Genomic DNA, 14,083 nt, shown 5'->3' on the forward strand with positions numbered 1-14,083 from the left:
AGAGCTGGCCCACACGCAGTGCTGAGGCATGCAAGGAGTGCAGTGCCATGCAGAGGGTGTCCCCTGTGTAGGGGAGCCCTAGGAACAAGGAATGAGCCCCTACAAGGAGAGCCACCATGCATGAAAAAAGCGCAGTCTGCCCAGGAGTGGCGCCGCACACAAGGAGAGCTGACGCAGCAAGATGATGCAACAAAAAGAGACACAGATTCGCAGTGCCACTGACAAGAATGCAAGCGGACAAAGAAGAACACACAGAGAGCAGACAAGGAGGGGAGGGGAGAGAAATAAATAAAAAATAAATAATTTAAAAAAGAATAATATTTAAAAACAAAACAGGGACTCAAACAGATATTTGTATACCAATGTACATAGAAGCATTATTACAGCCAAAAGGTAGAAGCATCCCAAGTGTCCACCAGTTGATGAATGGATAAATAAAATGTGGAATATATACACAATGGAATATTTTTCAGCCTTCGACAAGAATGAAGTTGATACATGCCACTACATGGATAAACCTTGAAGACATCATGTTGAGTGAAATAAGTCAGACAAAATGGGACAGATATTGTATTATTCCACTTTATATGATATAGCTAGAATATTCAAATGCATGGAGACAGAAAATAAGTAGATTACCACGGGTAGAGAGGAGGGAGAAGTACATAATCTAGTCTCCAACGTTTAGGAAATAGAAAAATAGGTAGGTAGATGGATGGATATAGAATGATATGGTAAATGTGGCAAAATGTAAACTTTGTTGGATCTGGTTATCTGGGGAGTGGGTAAGCTGGAATTCTCTGTATGGGGTTTTGTATCATTTTTTGCTACTGTCACAGTAAGTATGAACTTATTTCAAAAGAAAAAGTTTAAGGGGAAAAATTGGGGGAAGCACAGTTTTTTTGTTTGGCACTGACCCTATTTGTCAGATAGTTTGATTTTACTCAAAAGGTAGAGTCCTCCACACATAATTCATAGATTAAAAATAAGAGAATTGCATAATATGTCATTTACTTTAAAAAAAATCTCTGACCCTAAAGCGTTTTGCAAGGTAGGTTATTGGAACCAGTTCAACCAATGTGTGTACAGTCTTTTCTGAAGTGAGCTAGAAACTTGATTCATATCCAAATTTTAACTCAGGGAAACAATTTACGGTAAGGAATTCTACCATCAAACAGAACTGACAGAACAATGCATTCTGGAGAGTTCGTGGGTAACCTTAGGAGTTTGCCTGGGGAAGCTGAAATAAAACTAACTTTAAATACAACACCTCTGAAACTATTTTGCTGACGTCCTGTGGACTACTGGAGATGAGATGAGGACACCAGAAAAAGGTTTCTGCCCAAATGCTTTTTAAAAAGCGAATCTTTAAAAGTGATCCTCAACAGCAAGCCTCCTTCTCAAGATGCCAGAATGTCGACCCACCTCCAGGAAGGTGGATCTGGTCTTCCACAGATTTGGAAAGACGGATTTAGGAGGAATGAGAAGTTGTTCAGAAGGGAGCACTTACCTCTCACTCCTCCTCAAGCCCGAGGGGTGACAGCTTCAAGGAGCCTCTAGCAAGGGATTTTTAAAAAACAGTCCTCTCTGTAAGCACAGTGTGGATTCATCCGTTTTGGAGGTCAGGAACAAGGTTACCAAGATTTGCGGTTCCACAGAGAGACTTTAGGAATTATGGGGCAAGAGCCCTTGCCCCCAAAATTCGAAAATGACCTTGCCTTTGGTATCCTCAAAGACACCCACTATATTGGATATCCTAATGCCTGCGACAAAAAGGAGTCTCGGGCTGACTCCCCCAAGAGCCCGGTTTCTACGGGGTCCCCGGGTTGGGGGGCTTTGCACGCCCTCGCAGCCACCCGGCCCAAGTCCTCCTACGGGCGTCCCGCCGCCCGGACACCAGCTAAGGGAACACCCGCGGCCGCACCCTCATTGGTTCGAGAAGACCGGAAGTGCGTGCATTGGAAGTGCTCCTCCGGTGGTGGTCCACAAAGCCCAAATCCTCAGGTAGGCGGGGCCCCTGGCTCTGAATCCTAGGACCCTGGGCGGGCGAAGGGGGAGTGGGGCCCCGGGCTTTTGAGGAGGTTGCCGGGGTTCTAGAATGGGAGGGTCACAAGGCGCTTTGGGGACTGCGGTTTCACGGCGACGGCTGGCGGCAACAGAGGCCTACTTGAGCCCGGCCGCCGCGGGACGTTAAGTGCGGAGCCCCGGGTAGTTTGTGGAGAGGGGATTTGGGGCGTGACCGGAGCTGTTCCCTGACCCCATCCAGATGATTGTAATCCGAACGCTGCTGGGTAATAGCCGGGGAAGATGTGCTCCCCGCCCTTACTTTTTCTTTGCTTCTGGGTTTGACGGCTAACTCTTGGGGTGCGGGGTTTTCCTCAGTGACCCCCAGGGCTTTGCTAGGATAAACGTCATAGGCTGCCGGAGGCGCAGTCAGAGAAGACAGGTTTCTTCTTCTCCTCTACCCAGGCTGTCTTCCTAGGAGAACAGGGGTGTGTTTCAATTGCAGGCTGCTCAAGAGGGAATTATCTGCTTTAGGCCAAATTTGTATCCAGTAAATAAAATTATCTCTTAATGGTTTCCCTTTTCTCAGCCAACTCCACCCCCAAGTGGTTTGAACTTTAAGCCTCTTGTAGTCCTGAGGAACAATTTCCTTTTCCTCAAGTTCATGACAGTGGAAACTTAAGGAATTGAAGATTTGTGCAATTTGAGACCGGTCAGCTTTGTGCAGAGTTCAGAGTGCTAAGCAGCAGGTGAGCACAAATGAGCGCTTTCCTCTTGAAATTACCCATTCTTGCAGCTTGGTTAAAAGTTGCATCACCTTTACTGAATACTAGGTGGTGCCAGCGAGTTCTATCTGTCAGAGATAAATCTCAAAAGGTTAAGACTTAAGGCGGCGGACTTGGCCCAGGGGTGAGGGCTCCTTGACCCATGTGGAGCTGGCCCATGCGCAGCGCTGATGCGTGTAAGGAGTGCCCTGCCTCACAAGGTGCCACGTAGGGGAGCCCCATGCGCAAGGAGTGCGCCCAGTAAGGAGAGCCGCCCAGCGCAAAAGAAAGTGCAGCCTGCTCAGGAATGGTGCCACACACATGGAGAGCTGACACAAGATGATGCAACAAAAAGAAACACAGATTCCTGTGCCGCTGACAACAACAGAAGCAGATAAGGAAGACGCAGCAAATAGACACAGAGAACAGACAACCGGGGTGGGGGGAGGGGAAGGGGAGATAAATAAATAAATAAATCTGAAAAAAAAAACACTTAAAAAAGTGCCCACAACTCCGCTGAATTTTATTCAGAATGGCTTTAACCCCTCAGAATATATTGCAGCTTTATATGCTTTGTCTAATTATCAAGTGCCTATTCTGTACTAGCTATTGAGGAGTCTAAGAGAAAAATCAGACACATTTTGTTTTTAAGGAATTTACAGTCTGGAAAATACAGGCAAATAACTCGTTATAGTGAGATCTGCCTATAATCCAAGGCAGAAATAAATGCTAAATAGAGAGTAAGATGTGGCATGCAGAGGAAGATGTAATTAATTATCGTTATTCACTTACCAGTTATTTTTTTGTCTGCCCAGCGTTGTGCTAGATGCTGGAGAAATAAGAAAAGGCAAAATCTCAGTTCTCTAACTCACTTTCTAATGATTGGAAAGGAATCAAGGAAACATCATGGGGAAGCAGATGTGACTCAAGTGATTGGGCTCTGGTCTACCATATGAGAGGTTGGATTCCTGGGGCCTCCAGTGAGGGCAAGCTGGCCTGCGCTAGTGGAGAGTAGATTGAGTATCTCTCTCCCATGCTGGAGGTCACAAGATCAGTTCAGATGCTTCCTAATAAAGAGAAAACGAGAAGAGAAGCAGACACAGAAGCGAATGGACACAGAGAGCAGACAGTGAACCCAAGTGTGGGGGTGGAGAATAAATAAAATAAATCTTAAAAAAAAAAAAAAAAACTTGGAGAAGATGATACTTACCTAGACCTCAAAGAGTGCATGATCTGAGCTTGAGCGGTAGAAAAATGCAGGCTTAAAAGTAATGGATGACTAGGAAACAGATTTGGCTCAATGGATAGAGCATCCACCTACCACATAGGAGGCCCAGGTTTCAAACCCAGGGCTTCCTGATCCATGTAATGAGCTGGCCCATACGCAGTGCTGTTGCATGCAAGGAGTGCCGTGCCACGCTCAAGGAATGTGCCCTGTGAGGAGAGCCACCCAGCAAGAAAAAATTGCAGTCTGCCCAGGAGTGATGCCACAGAAAGCTGACACAACAAAAAGAGACACAGATTCCTGGTGCTGCTGACAAGAATATAAGCAGACACAGAAGAACACACAGCAAATGGACACAGAGAGCAGACAGCTGGGGGCGGTGGCGGTGGGGGAGAGAAATAAAAAATCTTAAAAAAAAAAATGGATGAAAATATGTGGCTTGATTTGGAACAATAAATAGTCCTGTGTAGTTAAACTGCAGGAAATTAAGTCTGGAAAGACACTTTTACTTTTATCTTGGGTTTGCCTTGACTTTTACTGGAAAGTTCAACAGATTTCAAATAAAAATTCAAATGTGTATTCCCAAGAAAAACTCAACTACTAGGTATGAAATGTAACAATGATAAATTATATTTCTAGCTATGTTGTAGCTTGGATGACAAGCCAATTTTAAAATCAGAGGTAAGAATAGGTTTTTGCTGATTGCATTCTATTTTGAACATAATATAAGAAACTCTCTTCATTGACGTTTGCATATCAAATCATTTGATAATGATTTCTTTATGTGTCAAAATCTACAATGCTTTCATAAGTTCTCTAGATTTAGGTTTTGATGAGTGGTTATACTTACTGTTATTGAAAATATGTTTTCTGAAAGGAATCTTAATTTAATTTTTCTAAATAAGAAAACTTTAAGTGGATATAATATCAATGTACTAAAATTAGTAGCTTTCCTCTACAGCAGCAATAATTGGTTGGAAATTGTAATAAAAAATCCTGATCCCAATATTAGCAAAAAATGCAAAATATCTAGGGAAAGCCAATGTTCAAGGCCTATGTGAATAAAACAATACTTTTTAAAGCTAAAGACCATAAAAGAGAACCTTGATAGGAAGGTTCAAATTGCAAAGCTACAAATTTTCTCCATTTTATCTCTAAGTTCAATGGATTTTTAATGGAACTTGACAAACTCAATCTAGAAGAGAAAATATATAAGAATAGCTGAGAGTTTTTGAAAAAAAAGAACAATAATAAAAGGCTAGCCTTTATCAGTTATTAAGATCACTATCCATATAACTATATTAATTAAAAATAGGACAAGAAAATAATCAATGAAACAGAATGTGCCTGGGAATTTGGTTTACAATAAAGGTGGCATATTAGATCAATGAATTAAATGATGTCGGCAATTCACTATCCATTTGAAAGAAAAAGTAAGTCCCCTTCATAGCATTAGCAAAAAAAATTGCAGATAGCTAAAGAGCTAAACGTTAAAAAATTCATAAAACTATTAGAAGTGTATTTTTACAAATCTTGGGATAGGTAGGGTCTGCCTTCATGAGACAGAAGACTCAGAAGACTTAGGGAGATTTTGCCATTTAAAAATAATTTATCTGTGACAAAAACACCATAAATGAAATCTATAGACAGAAGACAAAGTAATATTTACAACATAGTTATAAAGGTTTCCTATTCCTGTTATGTAAATCAATGAGAGAAAGAGAATCCAATAGAAAAATAATCACCTTTCCAAAGAAGAAATCCATATCAAAAGGTGTTCGTTCTCACAGATCATTAAGAAAATTCGTGCAAGAACAATAAGGTAATACTAGGAGTATTCTGGGCTCTGGAGTTTCTGTGGTATGTACAGTTTATAAAAATGTATTTGAACATTTATGTGTACTGTTCTCTATGAATGTTATACTTTTATAAAAAATTTTAAAGACTAGTACTTACTATAAACGAAAAAGACTTATAATGAATCTTTTTATAAATTAAAGTTACACTCAATCTATTTCTTTATGTCTGGATTTTCATCTATCAAGTATGTTTAAAAGTAAGATAGACCAATAGTGAGTCTTCTAACCAAGTCAGTTAAGAAGACTGTAAAGCACTTTTTGTGGGTATTACTATATGAGTTTAAAATTTTTATCAAACTTGACATTTTCTTTGCATAACTTTCCCTCACCTGTAGCTCAGAAAGAATATAGTCTGTTTTAAATTGCTCTGGTGTATTGAATTGCTTCAAATAGCCAAATATGATGTGGGTTTATTGTTCTACATAGGGGTTAAAATGGCTTCCAGAGGAAAGACAGAGACAAGCAAATTAAAGCAAAATTTAGAAGAACAATTGGATAGACTAATGCAGCAATTACAAGATCTGGAGGAATGCAGGTAATAGTATAATTGCATGTTGTCATGCTGTAAAATAGCTTTTTTCTGCAACTAGATTACAAACTCTAAGGCTGCAGGTCCATGTGTGATTTTGGTTTCCCCTGGGATATTCTTTGCAGTGCTTTGTCTCTTGGAGAAATAACCTTAGTACAGCCTTAGTCATAAAGACTGGGGTGTAAAAGGCTCAATTAATTACAAAAGCGTGCAAACTTGGTCAAAGTACTTCACCTCCTTAAGGTAACATTTCCTTGTGTGAAATGGGAATAATAACATCTAACTGGTCTTTAGTATTTAGAACAGTTCTGCCCAGTATCAACTGAGTAGGTACTACTTGAACTTGTGGTGTGTTCTTTCAGCTTAACTCCTCAAAGGATCAAGACTGTTCATTGGGGGGGGGGGGTTTAAGTGGTTTTGTTTTTGTTTTTTGTTTTGTTTTGTTTTTTTAGGAGGTACCAGGGATTGAACCCAGGACCTTGTACATGAGAGCAGGCGCTCAACCACTGAGTTACATGCACTCCCCACATTATGGTTTGTTTTTTTTTTTAAAGATTTATTTTTTCTTTCTTTCTTTCCCCAGTTGCATTCTTGTCAGCGGCACTGGGAATCTGTGTCTCTTTTAGTGGTGTCATCTTGCTGCATCAGCTCTACTGTGTGTGCGGTGCCACTCCTGGGCAGGCTGTGCTTTCTTTGCGCGGGGCGACTCTCTTTGCAGGGTGCACTCCTTGTGTGTGGGGCTCCCCATATGTGAGGGCACCCCTGCGTGGCACAGCACTCCTTGTGCACATCAGCACTGCATGTGGGTTAGCTCCACATGAGTCAAGGAGGCCCTGGGTTTGAACCGTGGACCTCCTGTGTGTAGACAGACACACTATTCATTGAGCCGAGTCTGCTTCCCTTATTTATGTATTTTATGTACTTATATATTTTAATAAAAGAATGTTTGTTAAACATTTACTGCAAATAACAATAGCTAGCATTTATTGAGTCCCTATTGCGGGCCAAGCTTGTGATTGCCCCTTTATCTGTACTATTTAAAGCAATCTTGCAAGGTTGTTAAAAACCATAATGTGGGAAGCAGATTTGACTCAACGGATAGAGCATCCACCTACCACATGGGAGGTCCAGGGTTCAAACCCAGGACCTCCTGAACTATGTGGTGAGCTGGCCCACCACAGTGCTGATGCGCCGAAGGAGTGCTGTGCCACGCAGGGATGCCTCCGCGTAGGGGAACCCTAGGCGCAAGGAATGTGCCCATAAGGAGAGCCGCCCAGTGTGAAAGAAAGTCCAGCCTGCCCAGGAGCAGCACTGAACACACAGAGAGCTGAGGCAGCAGGACGAAGCAACAAAAAAAGAGACACAGATTCCTGGGCCACTGTTGGGAATGGAAGTGGACATGGAAGAACACGCAGTAAATGGACACAGAGAGCAGACAACTGAGGGGGGGGGCGGGTAAGAGAGAAATAAATAAATCTTAAAAACAACAACAACAAATAAATATATAAAATATATTAAAATATTCTTTTATTCATATGACAGCGTAAGTGCTGCATGCTGTTGTGTTTCCGGGTACCCCAAATTTTTCCTACCATTAATGGTGATAATAACAGCTATTATCAAGAAGCTGTTATATCACAAGCACTTTCCATATCGCATTTAATGCTCATAACAACCCTGTAAGGTAGGTACTATCATTTTCCACAGCTTGTAGATAAATAGACGTTTGGCTATAGTAATTACTTTGCCCAAGGTTATACTGTTGATTCATTAACTGCTTAAAGGAAGTTATTATGTGGCTTGTTGAACATTTTGGTGAAATAAAATTGTTTATCAAAGTAACCACATTGCAGGAGCTATTACTACTACTACTACTACCTGCACATATCTATCATTAGCATTTTAAGATTTCCTTTCAGCTTTTTCCCCCAGGTATTTTTTATAAATACGTATATCTGTAAGCTTAGTATATAAAAAAAAAACCAAAAAACCAAGATTGCTTTTTTTCACTTGGAGCTTTGTACTTTTCTGTATTATAATGTTCACTGTACTTTAGAGAGGAACTTGATACAGAGGAATATGAAGAAACCAAAAAAGAAACTCTGGAGCAGCTAAGTGAATTTAATGATTCATTGAAAAAAATTATGTCTGGAAATATGACATTGGTGGATGAACTAAGTGGAATGCAACTGGTAAGCCTACTTATATGGTGACAGATTTGGGTTTTTTTTCCTTTTCATTTTTTTATAAGTATATTTATGATTTTAAAAATGTACCTTTTTTGGGGTATCACTTCTGATGAGTGTCTACTGATGAGTGTCTACTTATGCTTAAAACAGCATATGTTTCCAGATTTGCATTTTACTATGTATTTGACTCCAGTGACAAGCACAGAAATAGCAAATGGGAACTAAAATTGTAATGTGTTTCATGAACAAATACCTGTCAACTGCGTAAATGAATGGTCTCTTAGTGGTTTTCATTATATGGAAACTTCCTATTCCATGCAATTCATTGGAATATTTTGATTAGTTTTTGCCTTCTTGTATTTCTAGGCTATTCAGGCAGCTATCAGCCAGGCCTTTAAAACTCCAGAGGTCATCAGATTATTTGCAAAGAAGCAACCTGGTCAACTTCGGACAAGGTTAGCAGAGGTAAGGTTTCTTTAAATTGATCTGATCACTTGTGTGTTTCTCTTCCCAGCATGAGAGTTTTTGCAATATGATATTCTAACATTTGAAAATAGTTGATTTTAGAGCCACAACCCACAATTCTCTGACAAAATTAGTCCTTTGAGCAATTATGGTTGAAAACCAATGTAATGGTTTAAGCAACATGTGGCAGCTTTAATTCCACTGACAGTTTCTATTTATACTCTACCTTTAAGATTTTGCCATTTACTTCTGGAGCTCCAAGTTTAAATCCTATTTATAAGTTATTAGAGGGATTGCTCTGTGCCTGTATGGCATCTCATGTCAGACTTCTACAAACCTTTATAGACCTTTATAAAAACCTGATACTTCAGGAAGTCTTTTTCTAGACTTGACTATAATTGAGACAATAATAAGTTATTTGCAACCACTGGTAATTCAGTAGCAGTGTAGTTAAGAGCACAGACTTGGGTGAGATTGACTGGATTTGAATCTCTGCTCCTCTACTGAGATATGTGACCTAGGGCAACTTATTCAACCTCTTTGTACCTCAATTTCTCCATCTGTAAAATGGTGATAGTGATAGACCCTATCCCATTATGACTGTTATGAAGATTAGATGAGTTAACATGTGTAAAGCACTTATAAGCATAGTGCTCACTATCATGTTTATATGGTGGAGAGAATATTTAGTATAAGTTTTAGCAGATCAGATACCAGTTGTCCCATTCAAGCCTACAGATCATATGTCAGTTTATGAAATGAATTCTTAGAGATGCACTCCTCTCTAAAGGACACTATTAACCTGTTTATTCCTCAGTAGAGTTTATAACTAAAATAATTGTTGTCATTAGTATTAAAACTTGTGCAAATTTATTAGAATAGTGTAAAAACATTTCTGTCATGTTTGTCTTTGATTTTTCTGTAGTTCTTCATGATATTAATTAGCTAGAGAATTTTTTTTTTAAACTAGGTTTGAAAAGCTGGATTTTTTGCACACATTTTTTTCTTTTCCACTTAAATTCTGTTTGCTTTGCATTCATTCATTTTAGATGGATAGAGATCTGATGGTAGGAAAGCTGGAAAGAGACCTATACACACAACAGAAAGTGGAAATACTAACAGCTCTCAGAAAACTTGGAGAGAAGGTACCAGTACTTTATTTAATATATTAGGTATAAAGAAAAAGGATGAAATATTTGGTACAGAACTTCTTGATCCATGATGTAGATTGTGGTCCTAAGACATTCTTAACTGTGGTTCCCAGAACCATATGAAACATTTGACCCCAATAGCCTGAGAGTTTTTTTGCTTGTTTGTTTGTTTAGCTGACTGCAGATGATGAGGCCTTCTTGTCAGCAAATGCAGGTGCTATCCTCAGCCAATTTGAGAAAGTCTCTACAGACCTTGGTGAGTACTTTCATATTTCTATAAGCTGCACATGTATTACTCCTTCAGAAGGAAAGGCAGCATGACTGAGATAAAATAAATAACCTTTTCTTGAGGTTAGCAGTAAAACCAGAATAGTTTTCTTTATAAATCTGTTTTCTTGATTTTATTTACCAATAATTTTTAATTAAAAATAATTAAATTAATACAGCCTAATTTTTAAAAAAGTATTTGTCAGTTAAGTATAATCATAAAATTGAACTAAAATTTTACATATTGTATTTCATACCTTGAGCCGGAGTAAGGATTTGTAACTAATGTCACCATATGTAGCTGAGTTGTTTGTGCAGAGAGGAGAGGGGCATGGTAGCAGTCAGGTGTAGGGGCTAATGCCCTGAAAATGGAGACTTATTCTAATTTCTATTTCAATAACTATGTGCTAGTTTTTTCTTCTTTACCTGGTCCTATAATGCATATAAAATAACTGTTTTGTTTATTGTGTGTTTTCCTTCTTAGGCTCTGGAGACAAAGTCCTTGCTCTGGCAAGTTTTGAGGTTGAAAAAACAAAAAAATGACACGGTGTGGAATCCTTGGGCGTTGATCACATTTTGTTGTAAATTGCATTATTCTCCTGGAATTTTGAGTCATTGCAAAGAAATCAAGAGATTCTCATAATGCATTAATAACCTAACAGAAGGTGACATAAAAGCATAAAAGCGGCTTTGGTTTATCCCTTCATCATTGTGCTTTGTGAAGGGCTACCTGTTTGAGCAATCCTGGCCTTGTTGGGTTGGAGGAATTCATAGGACCTTATTCATTATGATTTGTCAGTTTTATCTATTTAAGAGAGAGAAAAGAAAATGGAATTGCTGCCTGTTTTTTTTTAAGGCTCTGTGTTTGTAAGTACTGATAGAGAATGAAAAGATGTGAACTAATGATACTTTCTGCTCATTATTTGTCTCTACTCATAATGAGTAGTATAGCAACATCAGTAGACCTCATATGTGTTTGTCAGATTTTAGAGTTCTAAATGACCTTAGAAATCATTTTCATTTTACAGACAAGGAATCTAAGGCTCAGAAAGAAAAAATGTCTTGCTTAGAGTCACATTAGAGACAGAGTGGAAGATTAAGGTATCTTGACTCCCACTTTAGTGACTGCCTTAGTTTGTCAGGGCTGCTATGACAAATACCAGAGAATTGGTTGGCTTAAACAACAGGAATTTATTGTCTCAGTTTTGGAGACCAGAACTCCAAAGTCAAGTTATTGGCCTTCTCCGAAGTGTAGGCTTGTGGGCAACCAGTCCTGCCTCTGGCAGTTTGTATACTTCAGTCTCCTCCTGTGGCTTCTACTCATTCTGCTCAGTTGTCTGTGTCTCTGTCTAGATTTCTTCTTATAAGAATTCCAGTCATATGGATTAAGGCCCACCCTGATTCAATTTGACATCAGCTAATAGGATCTTCAAAGATCCTGTTCACAAATGAGTCTATACCATAGGACAGGGGTTAGGACTTGAAGGTCCCATTTACAAATGAGTTTATACCTACAGTACTTAAACATGTCTTTGTGGGGGACATAATTCAATCTTCCACAGTGCCCATTGACTTTTATTTCTTTATTCTAGACAGTTAAAAAAAATTAACACATATTTGTGCAAGTCAGTGTTTATGAAAAGTCTATGTCCCAACAAAAAGTTGACTCGCCCTAGGGCCATTCTCTACTCTGTGTGCTCTCTGTATGAATGGGGCCTGTTGTATCTCTGAATTTTGAGATTGAACAATGGGGGCCCTGTGGAAAGTCTCCTGAAGCAACTTAACCTCCTGCGTTGTCTGGCAGGGAAGCAATAGGAAATGGCAGCTAGACACCCTCTCTGTGTGTGACCTATTGCTGAAACCCAGAGGATGGTGACTATAAGCTACTATTTACTCTTCAGTTTTTGGAGAAACACAAAATAAGTTGTGAGGCAAAAAAGCAAGTTTCTCTCCTTAATGTTTACGTCTATGTCCATACTCAGATGTATAGACACAAACATGTGCATGTTGCCTACTTTTGCTCTTACTACTTGATATTGTTTCATGTGTATCTAAATATTCTTTTTCTTTGCACTTTATGCAAAATTAAAAACATTTTTAAAGCTTCTTTTATACTGTGAACTCTACTAGGTGCTCTGCCAACTGGCCAAATAAGGGGAACTCAGTCACAATTAATGCCTTATTTGGAACTTTTAATGGGTAATTTTTTATATTTTGGTTTATGACACTCAAAAACTTATTAAAATTGTGAAAACCAAGAAAAAGCAAATTCCCTACTGTTAATCTAGGGCTTTATGGTCAATTTTCGTTTTTCTGTGTATATGGTTTCTTAAAAATTGCGGTGAAATTTACATGACATTAAACTCATCCTTTTAAATTTGTACAATTCAGTGGCATTCAATACATCACAGTGTTGGGCAACCATCACCTCTAACTACTTCCAAAACATTTTTATCAACCCCAAAGGAGACCTGAATCCATATGCAATAACTCCACATTTTCTTCTCCCTGCAGTCTCTGGCTATTTTCTGTCTCTATTGATTTACCTAGTCTGGATATTTCATATAAATGGAATTATACAAAAGTGCCTGACTTATTTCACTTTGTGTAATGTTTTCAAGGTTCATCTACCTTGTAGCATGTATCTGAACTTCATTCCTTTTTTTGCCTGAATAATATTCCATTGTATGATATACTGATTTTTTATTTTCTCCATTTATCAGTTGACGGACATTTGGGTTGGTTCCACCTTTTGACTATTGTAATTGTGCCGTTATGAACATTTTGTGCAAGTATTTGTTTGAATACCTGATTTCACTTCTTTGGGGTATATACCTAGGAGTGGAATTGCTGCTGTTGTTTATTTAAGCCATAGCAAGGCCCCCCATTCCTACCCCCCAGTGGTAGACAGGACAATTAGGAATATTTTGTATTTGAAAGGGGCCAGTATGTATCTGGAGTCAATCTTGATTTCCTTTAAATTCATTAAGACTGACATCAATGAAATATTTTTTCATTAATCATATTACTATATTTGTTTTGTAAATATTGACTGTACTCAATTTGAAGTTATCTACCTTTGAAAGTAGCCAGGTTTTCTGTGCTTAGCAAGACACTGTCATTCATGACTGTGTGACTTTTGGTAGGTTAAATCTTTGAGCCTCATTTCTCTATTATGGGGATAATAGGACCTACCTCACAGGATTATTATGCATTCCCCTCTCTTCCTTAATTGGAAAAAGGAAGCTTTTCATTGGAGCGCACCCACCATTTAACAACTTTCAAGTGCTGTATGATTTATTTTGTTTCACAAATTTGGTGTTTTGTTGAGAAAAATAATTTGAAAAATGAGTTAATTCTATGCAATTGTAGTTATTAAATGACTTCCAAACTATGTTTCCTGTTTATAGTTTGCTACGTTTAATCTTCTAGTGTTTTAAATCTCTTGGGAGGTTGCAGACTATACTAACACTAAGTCAGTTAACTTTTTGACATTCTTATTCAGGCTAATATTTTAGTGGAAAGAATTACTGTATTTTTCAAAGAACTGGGTCTCATTGCAGATATGAATTCCAATAGGCAATGTCCAAATGAGCTATGTTTAATGAAATCTAATCATTTTAACAAGTC

The 14,083-nt window shown here is 38.6% G+C and overlaps 2 protein-coding genes across 3 annotated transcripts in view; one reads left to right on the forward strand and one right to left on the reverse strand.

Annotated features, from left to right (window-relative positions):
* The window catches only part of NMNAT1 (nicotinamide nucleotide adenylyltransferase 1), a 42,358-nt gene extending 40,408 nt beyond the window's left edge, over positions 1-1,950 (reverse strand). Inside the window, exon 1 of the mRNA XM_004467413.3 lies at positions 1,511-1,950. The gene's annotated coding sequence lies outside the window, so the exon portion shown is untranslated. The remainder of the gene's footprint in view (positions 1-1,510) is intronic.
* On the forward strand, positions 1,916-13,847 carry LZIC (leucine zipper and CTNNBIP1 domain containing). 2 transcript variants are annotated; one of them, XM_004467415.3, is made up of 8 exons: positions 1,916-2,004; positions 2,594-2,753; positions 6,279-6,387; positions 8,438-8,573; positions 8,937-9,035; positions 10,085-10,180; positions 10,361-10,442; positions 10,938-13,847. In XM_004467415.3, the coding sequence occupies exons 3-8, from the start codon at positions 6,287-6,289 to the stop codon at positions 10,994-10,996; spliced, it is 573 nt and encodes a 190-aa protein (XP_004467472.1). In that variant the 5' UTR covers positions 1,916-2,004; positions 2,594-2,753; positions 6,279-6,286; the 3' UTR covers positions 10,997-13,847. The 2 variants fall into 2 exon arrangements, with proteins under 2 accessions (XP_004467472.1, XP_004467473.1); XM_004467416.4 differs by lacking the exon at positions 1,916-2,004 and adding an exon at positions 2,020-2,291.
* The last annotated feature ends 236 nt before the right edge of the window (positions 13,848-14,083 follow it).

This window comes from Dasypus novemcinctus, chromosome 9 (genome assembly GCF_030445035.2).
Source record: "Dasypus novemcinctus isolate mDasNov1 chromosome 9, mDasNov1.1.hap2, whole genome shotgun sequence".
In the NCBI taxonomy this organism is placed as follows: Eukaryota; Metazoa; Chordata; class Mammalia; order Cingulata; family Dasypodidae; genus Dasypus; species Dasypus novemcinctus.